The 21,276-nt window shown below is 41.3% G+C and overlaps 1 protein-coding gene across 1 annotated transcript; it reads left to right on the forward strand.

The window, feature by feature from the left end:
• Nucleotides 1-14,530: 14,530 nt before the first annotated feature.
• On the forward strand, nt 14,531-14,986 carry LOC110932274. The gene has a single exon (XM_022175623.1). The coding sequence runs from the start codon at nt 14,531-14,533 to the stop codon at nt 14,984-14,986; it is 456 nt and encodes a 151-aa protein (XP_022031315.1).
• The last annotated feature ends 6,290 nt before the right edge of the window (nt 14,987-21,276 follow it).

Below are 21,276 nucleotides of genomic sequence, written 5' to 3' on the forward strand. Positions count from 1 at the left end.
TGAGGTCAGGGTACCATCAGCTGAGAGTCCGGGATGAGGACGTCTCCAAGACTGCATTCAGAACTCGTTACGGACACTACGAGTTTCTCGTCATGCCATTTGGGTTAACAAACGCGCCTGCTGTATTTATGGATCTTATGAACAGGGTGTGCAAACCCTATCTTGACAAGTTCGTCATTGTTTTCATCGACGACATCTTGATTTACTCCAAGAGTCAGGAGGAACACGAGCAGCATCTTCGTCTCATTTTGGAACTCCTTCGGAAGGAACAGTTGTACGCCAAGCTTTCTAAATGCGACTTCTGGCTTCGTGAAGTCCACTTCTTAGGCCATGTAGTGAACCAGGATGGGATCCATGTCGATCCGTCCAAGGTAGACTCGATCAGAAACTGGCCTGCACCGCGTACACCGACAGAAATACGACAATTCTTGGGTCTGGCAGGTTATTACAGACGGTTTATTAAGGATTTCTCGAAGATTGCGCAGCCACTCACACTACTGACACAGAAGGGTGTCACCTACCGTTGGGGCAACACGCAGGAAACTGCTTTTCAGTATCTAAAGGATAGGCTTTGCAGTGCACCTATTCTTTCACTGCCAGAGGGCACAGATGACTTCGTAGTATATTGTGACGCATCCATACAGGGTCTGGGATGCGTATTGATGCAGCGGGATAAAGTGATTGCCTACGCCTCTCGTCAGCTAAAGGTTCATGAACGGAACTACACGACGCACGATTTAGAGCTGGGAGCTGTTGTTTTTGCGCTTAAGATATGGCGACACTACCTGTACGGTACCAGGTGCACGATTTACACCGATCACAGGAGTCTCGAGCATATCCTTAAGCAGAAGGATTTGAATATGCGTCAACGACGATGGGTCGAGTTACTTAACGATTATGAATGCGCTATCAAGTACCATCCAGGCAAAGCCAATGTCGTGGCTGATGCCCTTAGTCGAAAGGACACCTTACCGAAGCGCGTGCGAGCGCTACAGCTTACGATTCAGTCTAGCCTTCCAGCACAGATACGAGATGCTCAGATAGAAGCATTGAAGCCCGAAAACGTCAAGGCTGAAGCCTTACGCGGCTCACGACAGCAAATGGAACAGAAGGCAGACGGCGCTTACTATGTAACGGGCCGGATTTGGGTCCCTCTTTATGGCGGTTTACGCGAACTTGTGATGGACGAAGCACACAAGTCTCGCTACTCGGTACATCCAGGGTCGGATAAAATGTACCACGACATCAGCACTACCTATTGGTGGCCTAGTATGAAGGCCCACATTGCTACGTACGTTGGAAAATGCTTGACCTGTGCGAGAGTCAAGGTCGAATATCAGAAACCAGCTGGCCTACTTCAGCAGCCTAAGATACCTCAGTGGAAATGGGAAGAAATTTCCATGGATTTCGTTACAGGCCTACCTAGATCCCAGCGTGGGAACGATACGATATGGGTCATAGTTGATCGACTCACAAAGTCTGCACACTTCCTACCGATTAAGGAAACGGACAAGTTCTCCACTCTCGCAGACGTCTATCTTAAAGAAGTTGTCTCGAGGCACGGGGTGCCCACATCCATCATTTCGGATCGCGATGCACGATTTACGTCAGAACTTTGGCAAGCGATGCACAAATCTTTCGGCTCACGGTTAGACATGAGCACAGCATATCATCCTCAGACGGATGGGCAGTCTGAGCGAACGATCCAAACGCTTGAAGACATGCTTCGGGCATGCGTTATCGACTTCGGCAACGGCTGGGAAAAGCACCTCCCTTTGGTGGAGTTCTCGTATAATAATAGCTATCACACCAGCATTCAAGCCGCTCCATTCGAGGCATTGTACGGGCGTAAATGCCGGTCACCACTCTGCTGGGCAGAGGTGGGAGATAGTCAGATCACGGGTCCAGAGATTGTTGTGGACGCCACAGAAAAGATAGCACAGATACGACAACGCATGGCGGCAGCACGCGACCGTCAGAAAGCCTACGCGGACAAGCGTAGAAAGCCATTGGAATTTGAGGTCGGGGACCGGGTTTTATTGAAAGTCTCACCCTGGAAGGGTGTGGTACGTTTTGGCAAGCGGGGCAAACTAAATCCGCGGTATGTCGGACCCTTCGAAATCATAGAAAAGGTTGGCAAAGTTGCATACAAGTTGAACCTACCAGCTGAACTCGGGGCAGTTCACAATGTCTTTCATGTATCGAACCTAAAGAAGTGCCTATCTGATGAAAACCTCATCATTCCTTTTAAGGAACTCACTATCGACGAGCGGTTGCAGTTCGTCGAGGAACCAGTTGAAATCACGGACCGGGATGTGAAGGTCCTCAAACACAAGAGAATCCCTCTTGTACGAGTTCGTTGGAACTCCAAACGTGGCCCAGAGTACACCTGGGAACGCGAAGACAGGATGACAGAAAAGTACCCCCATTTATTCGGGAACCAGGCAACCACTACTGAGGCTGAAGCTACTACTTCGGAATTTCGGGACGAAATTCCAGATCAACGGGGGGAGGATGTGACACCCCAGGAAAACCAGTGAACAGTACAGTTTACCTAGCTCCCTCAGTGAGTGCATACCAAATTTCGGGACGAAATTTCCAATTAGTTGGGGATAATGTGACAACTCGAACTTTAGACTCGCTTTGTGTAACGCTACGTGCATATGTGAACTGGATTATATGTTTGGATTTAATAAACGTTTTGTTATTGTGTGCTTTGTATATATATAAATGTTAATAACTCGAACCGCACAAGCCCACAACACCCGCACAAGGCCGGTTGGGCCTCACTCTTGTACGCGGACCAATAGGGCGGCCCATGTGGGGTTCGGCCCACATCCCCTCTACGTACATGCTCACATACAACTAGGGTTTTGTTTTAGTTTTCAATCTTGGCACACACACAAACTCTCTCTCTCTTTTGCGTGAACACCGACGGCACAAGATCAACCCCTTGCTTCGGATCATTCTCTCCTACTAGCGACCGGTTAGTGTTGTGTTATTTTGTTTATTGATGATTTCATGATCTCATGCTAGAAACTAGACCGATTAGGATTGTTGATTTAATGAAAATATGATCTATGTGTTGATATCTTGCAAATAATCGGTTGAATATAAGCTGCTAGCATGATTGTTATGATGATAAATACAATCAGATTGTAGTTGTGGTTAGTTTAGAATCGAATGTGATGATATAAAGATATCGGCTGTTATGATATATATTGTTCATACAATCGGTTTGGACATGAATGCTAGGTGGTTAGTATGTTGATTTGTTAGTATGTTGATGTATTGTTTAGATGATGTTCATGTTCGATTCATAAGAATTCTTGATAAAAACATTTGAACTTGGCTTGTTTGATCGATATTAAGTGAATCGATGTTGTGTTAATTGATTGGTGTATGTTTGGAAACAATTGATTGTTGTAACTGCTAGCAAAAATTATGGGAAAATTGTTAATTGATCACACAATCGGACCAAACGCACAAGCAGGCCCAAGCGCACAAGGGTTACTGCTCGCACAAGACCTGACCCGGTCATACAAGGGCCAGCCGTACAACAGGTCCCAGCCGTACAATGTGACCTCAGTCGCACAAGAGGTGACAGATCGCACAAGATGTTGGGTTAGCCTAACTGTTGGGCCGGACAAGCCCAAAAGCTTGTCCCACAATCCAGCCCACTCGCACAAGGGTATTGGATCGCACAACATTACCTCATGTTACTTTGGGCCGTAGGTTGTTTTGGGCTGGGTAATATTGATGGACAACGTGAACCGGGTCGCACAACCCGTCTGGTCGCACAAACTCCTCACGCAATACTTAGTGGGCTGTTGTATTATTTACTTTCATATTGTTGGGCTTAGGTGAATCGCACAAGGCTATATGTTGGGCCGGGCAGCCCAAGGCTTATATCGCACAAGTCCACTATCGTGTTTTATTTATTTGGGCCGAGACCACTATGCTTGAATTGTTATATGTTTGGATCAATTGATGTTGGATCTCTTATGCATGTTATTGGGCTTGTTCTACTTCACACATGTTAACCATATTGATTGACTGATTTCGGGTTGTTATGATATGCATACGTGGTTGCCATGATACCTACGTGCTAACAACGTGTTCACCTGTATGATATATACGTGCAATGTTTGAACCGAACCTGACTTGTGTGGTAATCTGTTAGGACGTGGTTAACCTGTTAGTCAAGAGTCTTTTATTTGTGTATCTGCCGAGCAAACCAAGGTGAGTTCACACAGCCAAGGCATGGGATTCCCGGGTTGGGAATTGGGTTGGATATGATATTGTGAAAGGAGTTACTCGTACTTACGCATATACCAGACTATAGACCATCGTCCTCAGGTTAGTCAGGACACGTTACGTAAAGCCTACGTAACCCAGTATATTTGCCATATGTCTCCCGGGTCGGGAAGGACACGTTACGTAAAGCCTACGTAACCCAATACCATTCACTGGCTTCCAGGTCGGAAGGCCACGCCGCGTAAAGCCTACGTAGCCCCCACGCGTACCACTGTCCTCGGGGAAGGGCACGTCACGTAAAGCCTACGTGACCCTGTACGTTTTCCTGTTCTCGGTAAAGAAGAACACATGGTCGGAAGTTAGTCTAGTAAGTACCGTTAATGAGAAACCCTCATTAGCCAGGATAAGCATGGGAAGCCCCCACCTTTAGTACACACTAGTATGGGAAGCCCCCACTAGCTATACTTATGCATTACGTTATGAACATACTTTCTGTGAACTCGCTCAACTAGTTTGTTGATTATTTGCTGCATGCCTTGCAGGACCTTAGGTATACTTGGAGCTTGCACCAGAGGAGAAGCGGGTCGTTGTGGACAAGAACTCGTGAATGCTTATTAAACACTTTTACATTCACACATTGATACTTATGTTTTGGGTTTTACATTTAATGCTTCCGCTACTTAAACAGTGTTTGGTTTTGAACACCAATTATGTCTTTGATTATTATTAAATGCTATGTTTGATATAATTGGTGGCTTGATCCTGGTCAGTCACGCCTCCAAGCGGTGGTACTCCGCGTGTGGGATTTTGGGGGTGTGACACCATACACCACCTGATGTCGATCAACTCCATCTCTTCCGGATCGATCTGATCGTTAGTGTTTCCAATCTTGCCTGCCACAAGGCTCTCATATGACTCTAGCACAGAGGCTAAGAACACCATCTGCTGCTTTGCAGATTCTTCGATGAAATTTTGAGCGTTCTTTAAATCCACAGCGATATTGCATTGAAATAAGTTCTTTGAAGCTGATTGGCTTGAAGTTGACGAAGAACCACTATGAAAACCACTGCTTGAACTCTCTTACTTGATGTGTTGGAATTTTCAGCAGAGAAAGCTGTCTTAGGAGACACATTCTTGGGAATCAAACTTCTTGGATAGTATAGCTCCAAGTTTTGCTGATATGAAGAATGATTGACTTTTTTTGATTTCTTTATCTCCAGCTCGTGACTCTCCAGTCTTTCAATCAACAAATCAACCGTAAGCTTCTCCGACTCGATCGTAGTCTTCAACATCAACGCAAAGTATTGCCAATCCATCTCATCTGGCAACGAGTCAAACAATTTTTCGACTAATTCTTCTCGAGAATATATAATTCCATGTCTCGCCAGCTCCAACTTCAAGTGCCCGAACCTCTCAATCATCTTAGAAACAGATTCATTTTTTAAACAACCAAATAAATCAAACTCTTTTCTTAGCAGTTTCTTTTTGTTTTTTACTATTTTAGCACTACCCACGCATTTCACTTTTAACTTTTCCCAAAGATCTGTAGCATTTTTGTACTCAATCAAAGAAATTATGTCGTCTCTGACAGACTGATGCAGCAATGCGATGCACTTTTGCTCAGCAACAAAATTCTCTATATCTTCAGTTTGTGTCAGATTTTCACCATGTTGTCCTCCATCATTGTATCCATTCTTTAAACTTTTCCAGCTTGGATACGCAAATGCCTTTAACCACTCTTCAAATTTCTTGACCCACCGACTGTACTCTTCAATCGCCATCAACTTTGGAGGTTTGTTGTATGTGTCGTATGCACTCTCCACACTTAAAGTGTCAGACACATTTTTCTTTGCATTTGGAGTGTTTTCATTGGCGTTGGTTGAAGTATCATCTCCGGTGTTTCCAGCAAAAGCAAACATATCACTTAAGGGATTCATGAATTCGTCCATCTTTACGCACCTGAAACAGTCAACAAACACTTAGAATAATTTTTGGAATTTTGAAAAACAATTTTCAAACGGAATTAGTTCACACGGAATTGTGAACTTCAAACGAGATTACCCTTCAAACGGGATTACGAAGTTCAAACGAAATTACCAAGAGAAATCTAATTCCGTGCGGAATTAGATCAATTTCAAACGGAAATAGTCTCCTGAAGCGGAATTAGTAATTCCGTTTGAACGTTTCAAACGAAATTAAGTTTCGCACGAAATTAACAGTACTTTTCAAGCAAAATTAGATCCAAAACGTAATTTCGTGCGGAATTACAGTGATACTTTCAAACGAAATTACTATAACGTCAGCATTTTCGAACAACCTTTCAAGCGGAATTAGCAGTTTTTATCAAATTTTGATCGATTTAAGGTCCAAATCTTTCAAGGATTAGTTAAAACTATGTTTCGCTTGATATATGTGAATTTCAGGCCATTTCAACCGTTAAATTTTGTTCAAATCAGAAAAGAAGGTGTAGAAGTGAGAGAATCCGATGAAATCAAGCTGAATTGGTATGAACTCCTCGTCCTGAGCTCTAATACCACTTGTTGGATCCTCGTGTGACCCTAACGAGTCAATCTGAGTAGTTCATCATCAAATACAAAGGCGGAATCAATGTAAATGATGTCAAACAGCTTGTTTTTCCTTTAATTTTCCTCTTATATTGATTTCCTGAGCTTTTACAATTCAGATAACAATCCGGCAGCACCTTGGCTCTCAAACACTAATTCCGTACGAAATGAACATGCAAGACCAGTATTTATAGACGGTTAATTCCGCATGAAAACAACTCAAGTGGAATTATGAGTTCATGGAGAATTAGTTAATTCCGTGCGGAATAACTAATTTCGCCTGTAACCTTAATTCCGTTTGAAATGACATATGATCATTTCATGCGGAATTGCCCCACAATACTGTTTTCTCGTTTTTCGTGCCCTGATCTATCTAGTACATTACAAGACTCAACAAAGATGAAGTTAACAGACATCAGTGCACCAACAGAACCGAACAACCGAACAATAACCAGGACATCAAAATTTGACTAGAAGTAATGTTTTTATGATATTTAACTAGTATTGATGCTAGAACACCTTAAAAATCATAAAAACCCCTAAACACACTTAAACTAACTTAAACCCCCTCGTTTGCACTTTAAACCCCTAACTTCCCAAATTTTACACTTCCCCCCCCCCTTTCACCATAACCGGCCCCTAAGGGCCCCACACACCTTTTTGACTATTTTATTTACCTTGTCCCCTAAATCTTATGCAAAGATCTAAATAAAAGATCATGTGTTGGAAAGTCTTTATAAAGGACCTTAAGGAAAACACATTGTCCTATATCTCATAAAAAACCATCATCTTCTTCCTCCCTTCCTTCTTGGTCTCGGCTCAAGCACACCCACTTACCATCACCATTTTCACTTCACTTCCTAGTAATCCAAGGTGATTTAGAGGTGTATGGAGGCTATCTAAGAAGGTGTAAGGTGATAGAAGTTGAAGGATCTCATTGTGGAGCTTTTAACCTCTCATTTTCTTCCTTGTTCATCATCTTCATTCTTGTGCCACTTCCCTAGCCATTAGGGCTAGTAGTAAGCTTCTTGATCACTAAAATAAGTCATGTTTATGTTATGTACAAGTTTCACCATCTAAACAACTTAACTTTTAAAGAAGAAAATGAGAAGATCTAAGATATTTATGAAGAAATCAAGTGATTACATGAAATTTTAGTGTATGTAATGAAGTTGTTGATGTTATATCTTGTGTTTATGTTTAGATCAAGTATGTTAAAGCTTGGATCTAACAAGTTTAAGCATGGATCTTGAAGGAACCATGGTTGAAGATGAACATATGAAGCATTATGTGAACATGAAAAATGGATTTTTACACATAAACTTGTAAACTTGAAGTAATAAAGTGTGTGTTAAACTAATTTTTAAAACTAAAATCTATGGAAAGCTTGTTAAAAATTTAACATAAAGCTTGTTTATGAAAGATCTAAAGTTATTAAGCATGGATCTTGAAAGATCCATGGTTAATCATGATGTTAAAAATAATGATCTTTCTAATAGACATAAAAGTGGTTTTAGAACATGATTTACAAACTTTAAATACCAGTAAACTCATGGATGAGTTGGTTAATAAAATAAAGCTCCATAAAAGTTTGTTTAAAATACTCAAGAACACTTATTTTTTGAAAGATCATAATATGTTAAGTGTAGATCTAAAAGACTACACATTTTTATCAAGAATCAAGTTCATCATGATGTTTCATATGGAAAAATTAGTATATGTTGTTGGTAATTATTGTTGGAAAATTGTTTTGGTGTTAAAAGAAAATAAATACATGTTTTGAAAACATGGGAAACCTCCATTTTTAGGGGAAACTATTCAAAATTTTTATAAAACTTTATAAAATTTTGACACTTAGAAAAATATAAGTTTTGGTGAAACTTATTCCCTAAAAATTCACCTAAAAATATTTACCAAGGTTTCCCTAATCTTTGTGTAAGATTACAAGTCAAGAAATGGTGATTTCTTCAAGTTTAGAATTAATATTAAGTATATATATTTTTAGGGAAAATATATATATTTGGTGATCACCAAATTTTGTGCTAAGTGTATATTATGTGTATTATATATATTAGTGTATTAGGAACTTGAAAATACACTAAATACTCCAAAGGAGTATGAATACAAAAATACACATACAAATACATGAGAATACATAAGTATACAAGTATACAAAAATTCCTCACTAGGAAATACATGGACAAATACAAGAAAATATATTTACAAAAATATATTTCTTAACATATTATTGAACTTGGACATCTATAGACTTAAATATATATTTTTGGACAAATATGTAACCTATACCAAGTATTGGAATTTATACAAAAATCGGGTCGATGTCAAGAACAACCATATATATATATATATATATATATATATATATATATATATATATACTATAGCATGACAAAATATATATATATATATATATATATATATATATATATATATATCATACAAGTCTTAAAAATAGATTACTTTTAAGAAATATAATTCCGGAAAGTAATAAAAAACAAAGTATTGATTTTTTGTAAATAATACAAAATACACAAGTATTTACATAAAATACAAGTATACTTTCCTAGGAATACTTGTACAAAAACGATATTGAAAATATTATTTCACAAAATACTTATATTTATCTTTTGGAAAATAATATAAGTAACATACTTGAAAAGTTAAAATTATAAATTATTTTTAACAACTTATTACCTTGACAAAAAGACTTATAAACATATATATATATTTTAAGAGTGAAATATATATTTACAAATAAGCAATACATACTCAACGGGCAAGACCCGACAAACAAGGGCACGACCCTCACAAAGATTGAACATACAAAGAACATATACATGAGCAAAAGATGGTCACTTGTACTTGTGTGATACAAGTCTAGTGACTAACATTAATAGAACAGGTATAGGTCGCGATGCTACGAAACCAACCGGTGAAGTTTACGGCGCAGGATACGCAAAGTTGTGAGTTCATGTCCCCACTTTTAAACTTTTACTTGTTTTCTAAACTTGGGGAAAATACATGTGTTATGGTATGTTGAATATTAAAACTAAGGAATGATACTTTAGATCATGTCACGAATAGGGTGCCATAAGCACCATTAATCAGTTACATACCAAGACCGTGGAACAAAAGGTTAGATCTAATGGGTTTCAGGCAACCACACTCTTGGCCACTCTTTTACCAAGCAGTGCTTTTGTGTCTCTAGTCGTGAATCGACAAGTAAAAAAGCCTATGGTTTGGATGCTTCCTATGTCGTGTCACATGTTAATGGCCTTGCAAACCATTAGCGATCTAGATTTCCTTACATTTACAGAAGTACTTATTTTCCAGACAATTACATACAATGTTTTCTACAGGAATGCTTAAATGTTTACACAAAACTGCATGAATTCACACCAACATTATGTTGACGATTTTCCAAAACTCACATGTATTTCAGGGAACAAGTTGGATCTTGGGTGCTGGTGGGAAATTTCAAGTTTAGATGTCATCCACTTTTGTTTTGTATCATAACTTGAGAGTTTTGTTTGAAACTTAAATGACTTGTGTTAGTAACATTTCAATCTTATGAATGGATGAACATCTTGTTTTAATCATATAGTTGTTTATTATAATTGAATGCGATGATATTGAGCAAGGCACACAACATACGCTTCCGCAAAAGTCATGGTGTGACAAGAAGAGGGGACGTGATAATAGAAGAGGGAACACGTCGGAAGACACGTGAGGGAAAAAGGGGGATCGATGAAAGCACCGACTTTGTGCTTTAAGTTTATAAGGTAATAGGAAAAGATAATTTAATTCCAATAAATTGGATGATGCATTTGGCAAATTAGGTGGGAAAATTTGGATATTGATCAACTATATATTTTTTAGGAAATATAATTTTGAGGAGTGTCTACTCTTAAGGAGAAAAATAGACCCTAGTAGTACTAAAATATAGAGATAATAAGTGCATCTAAGAAATTTATATATACATATATGGGAAATTAAAAGTAAAATCAAAATAAGATACCTACGGGTAAACGGGCCGGGTATCAGGTGGGTATTACTAAATCACATACCTGCGCCCGTACCCGAACCCAAATATTTTTCCCTTTTTAATCCCATACCCAGCCCATACTGTCATTTCATGATTTATTATCATTGTTATGTTTTATCATTTCAAGCAATTACCCGACCTGACCCACAAGGGACAAGGACGTGGTTACACTTAACTTGTAAAAGTTAAGGACACAAGCAGTTTTCTGTCAAGCTATGGTTATTTGTGGTTTGGTTTTATTTATTTAGTGCATGTGTCGTCACATAGAACTAACCATAATCTAAAAATGAAATAGATGAAATTTGATAAGCACATGGTGGATACGCTGCTGGTACTTCCTATATATAAGTGTTCTTATCAAACTATCAAAAGGATCGTTAGACTGGTCATGAGAAGTTCAGTGTATGTTTTGTAGTGTCGTCAATTATGATTTGAATAACGAAGTGGATGAAAGTTCGGTAGAGACATGGTAGATACACCACTAGTACTTACTATATATAAGTGCCTCTACCAAATTTACAAAAGGAGTGTTAGACTAATCATGAGAAATATTTTGTCAGTATGTTTTGGTAGTGTGTAGATAATTCATTTCAACGGCATTGTGAGTTCAATCTTATCATTGTGACATTTTCTATGGGAAAATTTTTCTTTCGCAATCCCAAGTCACGACACGGAATGGAGTTTAGGCATCAAGAGTACATCCTACGACTCAGTTTGCCAATTCTATCGTGTTACAAGTCAACTTCGGGACAATTTTTGTGACAACTGGTACTTTCAAGAGTCTTGTACTAGTTCTTTTCTACCTTGTGTTAAGTTGTGTACATGATAGTATGAATGAAATTGGATTGAATGTTTAATTGTGTAAATGGTTGTTTAATGTTAAGTGTTATTTGTTTTAATATGAACATGATCGCACAACACATTCGGGCCGCACACTCTGTTCCTGGCTACACACCCCTCATCTTGTGTACACTGTTCTTGGCCCAAAGCCCATTCGCATCGCATCTTGGCCTACGGCCCAAACTGATGAGCCTGGTTCATCTCTTGTGCGCATACACTAAGGGCGTGTGTTGGCTTTCTCATATTTCCCTCATAACACAAAACACACACAAAACCTTAGTTCTCTCCTCCCTCTCCCTACAACTCGACGGTAGAACCCCCCCCCCCTCCGAAGCCAACGACAGTCCCATCTCTCTCTCAAGTTCTCTTCGGTTCTATCTTACATTCGGTTAGTACATGATTACGATTGCTTGACTTAACTGTTGTTATACTTGACTGTATGATGATATGAGTAGTTGCTTGACTTCGTTTTTGCTTGTTGTTGATAACTAAGATTGCATGATAGAGGGATTCTTGATGAACATCGTGTAATAATTAACAGTTGGATCTAATATTAAAACATGATTGATATTGGCGAGGATGTAGGATTGATAGTAATCGGCTTGCATGTTTGGATGTTGTTCGTGAACATGAATGAATTGCATGAATGAATGATCTAATGGTGAGGAACACTTGATGTTACAAATGTTTTAGTTGGTCCGATTTGGAATAATAAACATGTTGCTAATTCTTGTTATTGAGTTATGAGATTAGAACTTGTGCGATCTAGGTGATAAATCGGTTGTTGATGATGAGAGTTCGATCCGAATTGGCATGTTATTCCTATGATAATTGTGGTTAATGATGTGTAAATTAGGGTTCATGTAAACCAATGCAAGTTACTTGATGATTGTTTGTTTTGATCGAATGGATGAAAATTTAAAACTGTTTGAATTGATCGTAACTGATTGCCGTGATTTACGGAATAATGAAACTAATCGCACACTTCCTGATCGCACATTGGCATCTCGCACACTCTATGATTCATGTGGTACAACTGTTTAATGCACGAGGAACAGCCTCTTGATGCTTAGTCACACACTATTAATCGCACACTTTGATAAATTAAACACTTGAACAACATGATGTATAAACGGACGTTGCATGAGCGCACATTGTGGATGATCGCACACTCTCACGTGGATCGCACACCATAGTGAGCCGCACACTAGCTTTGGATTGTTGATAAGTTGGGCCGCCCACTGAAACCAGGCCGCATATGTACAAGGAGATCGCACACTCTAAGTCGCACACTCAAGAGATGATCGCACACTCTTGAGTGTGGGCCGGAAATAAATGGGCTCGAACACCCCTACTGGACTCGCACACTCCCACCGGCCCAAATACTCGGGTCGAACATTTGATCTGTGAATAGTGGATTTTGAAGGTGGATTTATGATGGACTGTTATGTGATAAGTAATATGCCATGATAATTACTTGTGTGCAACTTGTATAATACGTGTTCTACAGTATGTGTATTACTTGAACATGAACCTGACTTGTATGGTAACCATAATAGGACGTGGTTGACCACATTAGCTCAAGTGACCTACTATCTACCAAGCTAATCTAAGGTGAGTTCACACATTTCTTCAAAGCATGGGATTCCCGGTGGTTTGGGAATGGGTTAAAAACAACAACTATCCCCCTTGGGTGGGATGCAACCTGCATATTCTCCTTGGATAGAATACGTACCTCCGCTCTCCTTGGGAAGAGCGACAACCTTAAGCTTACTAGAAAACAACTCTAGCATTAAGTCCCCCATTTTTATATCGACTTAATCGTCGGGCCAATGGCGAACGGGTTACTAATTAAATAGCACTATTAGGTCTGATAAGCCTCACACCGTACCGCAGAGGACGGGCGTGGACTAATGTACTTGGGCACTTAGTCAATGATGATAGACATTGACTCGGGGCACTCAACATAACATAAGTCAGTAGTCGATATCGTACGGGTCTAGTGGTTTAAAAACAGTGGGGTAGCCCCATGGCATGTGGTTATGAGAACAAGGAACTTAACAACTTATGGTTTTGGAACAACATTAAAACGGACAACCAACTGTGAACTCGCCAACATTTTTGTTGATACGTTGCTACATTCTTTGCAGGTCATTAGCTTATTTGCTGGAGCTTGCATGGAGAAGGAGTCGTTGTGGGACATGAACCGTTGTGTGTTCATGATAAACTTTATGAACTTTAAATTTATACTTTGGTTTTGAACTTATGCTTCCGCTGTTAACTTAGACTTTGCTGAATTGTTAGACACTTATCATATTGATTGTGTTGTGTTTTATTTACTTTACTAAATTGTTCAATATGATTGGTGGCTTGATCTTGGTCAGTCACACGCCCTGCGGTGAAACTCCGCTTGTGGATTTTGGGGGTGTGACAGATTGGTATCTTAGCCATTGGTTATAGTGAACTTGGTTTTAAAAGGGAAAAATCTTTTTGACAAAAACCAGACTATAACCTGTTCAGTGCTCAACGATCCACAACGATGCTTCGCTCCACGTGCAAGGCCCAACACTTTAGGTGGTATGATTTATGTTTATATTGCCTACTTACTAGTTTACATTTGCACAGTGTGTTGCTCATGGTATGCCTTGTTAACGTAGTAGCATGTTGCCTATTAGCTCTAGTGTGCTCTCTATGACATTCAATTGTTTTCCTGAAACCTTATGTGCTTACACTCTCCTGTCATTCCATACTTTTCACACCTCTATGTCACCATTCTCACTTACATTTTTTGTATGTGAAGATCATGAGTGGACGCCTCAACTTGACTCAGGCTCAACTGACGGCCCTAATCAATGAACGGGTTGCTGAGGCTTTAGCAGCAACCCAACCAGGAGGTCAACCTTCTCAGCCTCAAGCATGTACGTTCAAGACTTTCATGGATTTTCGACCTAGTACTTTCAATGGCACAGAAGGAGTTGTAGGTCTTCTCCGCTGGTTTGAGAAGATTGAATCTGTTTTTGAGATGTGTGAATGCCCTGTAGCCAATAGGGTGAAGTTTTCGACTGGAACACTCAAAGGTAGTGCACTCTCCTGGTGGAAAACACAGGTGCAAATGCTAGGGTTGGCAGCTGCTAACGTCACCCCATGGAATGACTTTAAAGATCTGATCAAAGAAGAGTATTGTCATCGGGATGACATCCATAAGTTGGAGGTGGAGTTTTACAACCTCAAGATGGTAGGGTCAGAGATTGAAGCCTAAACAAAACGATCGAACGAGTTGGTTGCTTTGTGTCCCAACATGGCAAATCCTGCTTACAAGAGTAATGAGCTCTACATCAAAGGTTTAGTGCCAGAAATCCAGAGCATGGTAACTGCAGCGAACCTCCCTACGATCCAGTAGATCATACGACTGTCTCACTGCCTCACTGATAAGGTAGTCGAGCAGAACAGGCTACCTAAACGAATTAGTGCCACTACTTCTGATGCTCCAAGTGACAACAAGCGTAAGTGGGATGGAAATTCTAGCAAGGGTTCAAGCTCTACTCAGCCTCAGTCTCAGCAGCAAAGGACCGATGACTACAAGAGCCTCAATCAGCAGTTTGCTGGAAATCAAAGTCAGGGTGGGTACAGAGGAAACCACCCTAAGTGCAATCGTTGTAACTTACACCACAGCGAGCCATGCAACAAGGGCCACTTTCAGAGATGCAACAAACTAGACCACGCAGCAAAGGATTGCAGGAGCCCTTATCCAGCGAATCAGAGTCGACAGCAGCAGCAGCAAGCTCCACAGAACCAGCAGTAGCAACAGGGAACAATAAGGGGTGCTTCCACTGTGGAGCAGAAGGCCACTTAAAAAGGAACTGCCCTCAACTGAACTAGAACCGTAACAACAACAACAATCAGGGCAATGGGAACAACAAGAACAACGATGATAATGGTGCCAAGGGGCGTGTGTTCGTGATTGGTCAGGGTGAAGCAAGGAACGATTCCAATGTTGTGACGGGCAAGTTTCTACTAGATGACTACTTTGTTTCTGTTTTATTCGATTCGGGAACCGATACGAGTTATGTGTCCTTAAGGGTTAGTCAGATGCTTAAGCATGCCTCAATCCCTCTGAACATCAAGCATGTTGTAGAACTAGCAAACGGTAAAAACCTTGAGGTCACACACATAGTTAAGGGTTGTAATCTCGCCCTAGCCGGTCAGACTTTTTCCATCAATCTCATCCTTATCGTTCTTGGTAGTTTCGACATTGTCATTGGGATGGACTGGTTATCCCAACATCGAGCGGAAATACTCTGCAAGGAGAAGATTGTCCGCATCCCTCATTCGAAAGATGAGCCTCTCACTATTCATGGTGACAAGAGTGGTGCTGTCGTGGGCATCATCTGTTTCCTTAAGGCCCAGAAGTGTTTGCGAAAGGGCCACACTGCCATTCTAGCCCTTGTTACTGATACCTCAGCGAAAGAGAAGGAGATTGAAGACATCCCGATCGTACGCAACTTTCCTGAGGTATTCCCTGAGGAATTACCTGGTCTTCTGCCTCATCATCAGGTCGAGTTTTAAATCGAGCTAGCTCCTGGAGCATCGCCTATAGCTCATGCACCTTACCGCTTAGCCCCATCTGAACTAGAAGAATTGTCCTCGCAACTACAAGAGCTTTTGGACAAGGGTTTCATTCGCCCTAGCTCTTCACCCTGAGGAGCCCCGGTTTTGTTCATCAAGAAGATAGACGGTACCTTTCGTATGTATATTGACTACCGCAAACTCAACAAGGTGACCGTGAAGAACCGTTATCCTCTTCCACTTATCGATGACCTGTTCGACCAATTGCAAGGGTCGAGCTTCTATTCTAAGATTGATCTGAGATCGGGCTATCATCAGCTGAGAGTCCGAATGAAGACATCTCCAAGACAGCATTCAGGACTCGTTGCGGACACTACGAGTTTCTAGTCATGCCTTTCGGGTTGACAAACGCACCTGCAGTTTTCATGGATCTCATGAACCGAGTGTGCAAACCATACTTGGATAAGTTCGTTATTGTTTTCATTGACGCAATTCTTATTTATTCCAAGAGTCAGGAAGAACACGAGCATTATCTGCGACTTATTCTTGAACTTCTTCGAACAGAACAACTCTACGCTAAGTTTTTAAAATGCGACTGTTGCCTTCGTGAAGTCCATTTCCAAGGCCACGTAGTCAATGATGGGATTCATGTTGATCCATCCAACATTGACTCGATCAAGAATTGGCCTGCACCTCGAACTCCAACTGAAATCCGTCAATTCTTGGGATTAGCGGGTTACTACCGAAGGTTTATCAAGGATTTCTCGAAGATTGCACAGCCTCTTACTACCCTCACTTAGAAGGGTGTCACCTACCGGTAGGGTGATGCTCAGGAATCCGCGTTTCAGCAGTTGAAGGTGAAACTTTGTAGCGCACCCATTCTTTCATTACCAGAAGGCACAGACAATTTCGTTGTTTATTGTGACGCGTCAATCCAAGGACTTGGTTGTGTGTTGATGCAACGTGAGAAAGTCATTGCTTACGCATCACACCAACTCAAGGTTCACGAAAAGAACTACACTACTCACGATTTGGAGTTAGGAGCGGTAGTGTTTGCACTCAAGATATGGAGACATTACTTGTACGGTACCAAGTGCACCATCTACATCGATCACAAGAGTCTCCAACATATCTTCGATCAGAAGGAGTTGAACATGTGACAGCGTCGATGGGTCGAACGCCTTAACGACTATGAGTGCGCGATCAAGTACCATCCAGGCAAGGCCAACGTTGTGGCTGACGCCCTCAGTCGTAAGGAAACCAAACCTAAGCGTGTACGTGTGTTACAGCTGACTATCCCTATCATTCCAGTCTTCCTACCCGGATTCGTGACTTTCAAATTGAAGCATTGAAGGAAGAGAACCTCAAAGTTGAGTCCCTGCGGGGCATGGAAAAGCAACTCATACGCAAGGAAGATGGCACTTATTATTTCATGGAACGTGTCTGGGTTCCATTCCACGGAAACTTACGGGAGCTTTTGATGGACGAAGCACACAAGTCTCGTTACTCGTCGCATCCTGGTTCTGACAAGATGTACCAGGATCTCAAGACTTTGTACTGGTGGCCCCACATGAAAGCTAACATAGCGACTTATGTTAGTAAATGCTTAACCTGTGCTAAGGTTAAGGTTGAATACCAGAAGCCATCAGGACTACTCCAATAACCAGAGATCCCAACATGAAAATAGGAGCAAATTTCCATGGATTTTGTCACTGGCTTACCTAGATCTCAGCGAGGAAACGACACCATCTGGGTGATCGTAGATCGACTGACCAAGTCTGCTTAGTTTCTGGCAATCAAGGAAACTGATAAGTTTTCTACACTTGCAGACATCTACTTGAAGGAAGTGGTCGCTAGGCATGGACTGCCAACTTCCATCATTTCTGATGGTGACCCGCGCTTCGCATCTGATTTGTGGCAGGAGATGCACAAATCCTTTGGCTCATGTCTAGACATGAGCACAGCTTACCACCCACAGACGGATGGGCAGACTGAATGCACCATCTAGACTCTTGAAGACATGCTTCGAGTATGTGTAATTGACATTGGTAACGGCTGGGAAAGATACCTACCTTTGGTGGAGTTTTCATACAACAATAGTTACCACACCAGCATCAAGGCTGCTTCGTTTGAGGCTTTGTACGGACGGAAGTGCCGATCATCCTTATGTTGGGCAGAAGTTGGCGACAGCCAAATTACTGGCCCAGAACTCATCCTCGACACCACGGAAAAGATTACCCAAATCCGACAACGAATGGTGGTAGCTCGTGACCGTCAGAAAAGCTATGCTGATAAGCGTAGGAAACCGCTCGAGTTCCAGGTTGGGGATCGAGTGCTACTCAAAGTCTCACCTTGGAAAGCTGTAGTTCGCTTTGGCAACCGGGGCAAGCTTAATCCATGATATGTTGGACCCTTCTAAATCACTGAGAAAATCGGCAAGGTGGCGTACAGATTGAATTTGCCCGAAGAGCTCAGTGGTGTTCACAACGTCTTTCATGTGTCGAATCTGAAGAAGTGTCTGTCAGATGAGACCCTCATTGTTCCATTCAAGGAACTCACTATCGACGACCAGTTGCGCTTCGTCGAGGAACCGGTGGAGATTATGGATCGGGAAATCAAGACTCATAAACGAACCAAGATACCTATTGTCCGAGTTCGTTGGAACTCCCGTCGTGGCCCAGGGTTCACCTGGGAACGAGAAGACCAAATGAAACGCAAGTATCACCAGTTGTTTCAGAAAGGTGAGTCCACTACTGAAGCTACTGCGGATTTCGGGCCGAAATTCCAAACCAACGGGGGGATGATGTGATACCCCAGGAAAACACACAACACAACTAGCTTCCTCAGTGACTATGTGCTAAATTTTGGGACGAAATTTCTTTCAACTTGGGGATGATGTGACAACTCGTACTTTCAAGAGTCTTGTACTAGTTCTTTTCTACCTTGTGTTAAGTTGTATACGTGATAATATGAATGAAATTGGATTGAATGTTTAATTGTGTAAATGGTTGTTTAATGTTAAGTGTTATTTGTTTTAATATGAACATGATCGCACAGCACCTTCGGGCCGCACACTCTGTTCCTGGCCGCACACCCCTCATCTTGTGTACACTGTTCTTGGCCCAAAGCCCATTCGCATCGCATCTTGGCCTACGGCCCAAACTAATGAGCTCGGCTCATCTCTTGTGCGCATACACTAATGGTGTGTGTTGACTTTCTCATATTTCCCTCATAACACAAAACACACACAAAACCCTAGTTCCCTCCTCCCTCTCCCTACAACTCGATGGCAGAACCCCCCCCCCCCCCTCCCCCTTCGAATCTGACGACAGTCCCATCTCTCTCTCAAGTTCTCTTCGGTTCTATCTTACATTCGGTTAGTACATGATTACGATTGCTTGACTTAACTTTTGTTATACTTGACTGTATGATGATATGAGTAGTTTCTTGACTTCATTTTTGCTTGATGTTGATAACTAAGATTACACGATAGAGGGATTCTTGATGAACACCGTATAATAATTAAACAGTTGGATCTAATATTAAAACATGATTGATATCGGCCGAGGATGTAGGATTGATAGTAATCGGCTTGCATGTTTGGATGTTATTCATGAACATGAATGAATTGCATGAATGAATGATCTAAAGGTGATGAACACTTGATGTTACGAATGTTTTAGTTGGTCCGATTTGGAATAATAGAATGTCGCTAATTCTTGTTATTGAGTTATGAGATTAGAACTTGTGCGATCTAGGTGATAAATCGGTTGTTGGTGATGAGATTTTGATCCGAATTGGCATGTTAATCCTATGATAATTGTGGTTAATGATGTGGAAATTAGGGTTCATGTAAACCAATGCAAGTTACTTGATGATTGTGTTTTTGATCGAATGGATGAAAATTGGAAACTATTTGAATTGATCATAACTGATTGCCATGATTTACGGAATACTGAAACTAATCGCACACTTCCTGATCGCACATTGGCATCTCGCACACTCTATGATTCGTGTGGTACAACTGTTTATTGCACGTGGTACAGCCTCTTGATGCTTAGTCGCACACTATTAATCACACACTTCAATAAACTAAACACTTGAACAGCATGATGTACAAACGGACGTTGCATGACCGCACACTGTGGATGATCGCACACTCTCACGTGGATCGCACACCATAGAGGGCCGCACACTAGCTTTGGATTGTTGATAAGTTAGGCCGCCCACTGAAACCGGGCCGCATATGTACAAGGGGATCGCACACTCTTGAGTGTGGGCCGGAAGTAAATGGGCTCGCACACCCCTACTGGACTCGCACACTCCCACCGGCCCAAATACTCGGGTCGCACATTTGATCTATGAACTGTGGATTTTGAAGGTGGATTTATGATGGACTGTTATGTGATAAGTACTATGCCATGATAATCTAAGGTGAGTTCACACTTTTCTTCAAAGCATGGGATTCCCGGTGGTTTGGGAATGGGTTAAATAACAACAACTATCCCCCTTAGGTGGGATGCAACCTGCGTATTCTCCTTGGGTAGAATACGTACCTCCGCTCTCCTTGGGAAGAGCGACAACTGTAGGATCGTTGTGACGACCAAACGAGTCGTTCAGAAGAGATCTCGTACGAACTGGTCTGGTCACTTCGTGTGAAGTGGCTTGTTCAGCTATGTTTCATGTTTTTCGCGTTCTACGTGACTTGATCTATCAATTCTATTACAAGACTCGATACAAGACGAAGTCGACAGACATATGCACCAACAGACTCCCCCTTGGATGTTGACGAAGTCTTCAGTACGAGTCTTCAGTAAGTCAACTCTTCAGTCTTTATCAGTCTTCTCGCTCTCTCCAAAGTATTTGACATTGTAAGCATCCTCAATCTTTCTCTTTCGCTCTCTTTTTCTCTTTCTCTCCCAGAATCTCAATCCTGGCTCTATCCTTTTTCAGCATCAGCAGCTTCTGGCATTAAAGTCTTCA

The sequence above is a fragment of the Helianthus annuus genome, chromosome 11 (genome assembly GCF_002127325.2).
Source record: "Helianthus annuus cultivar XRQ/B chromosome 11, HanXRQr2.0-SUNRISE, whole genome shotgun sequence".
Classification (NCBI taxonomy): Eukaryota; Viridiplantae; Streptophyta; class Magnoliopsida; order Asterales; family Asteraceae; genus Helianthus; species Helianthus annuus.

Coding starts and splice junctions, on each gene's coding strand:
- LOC110932274 (XM_022175623.1), top strand. CDS start 14,531: ATGAGTGGACGCCTCAACTTGACTCAGGCTCAACTGACGGCCCTAATC.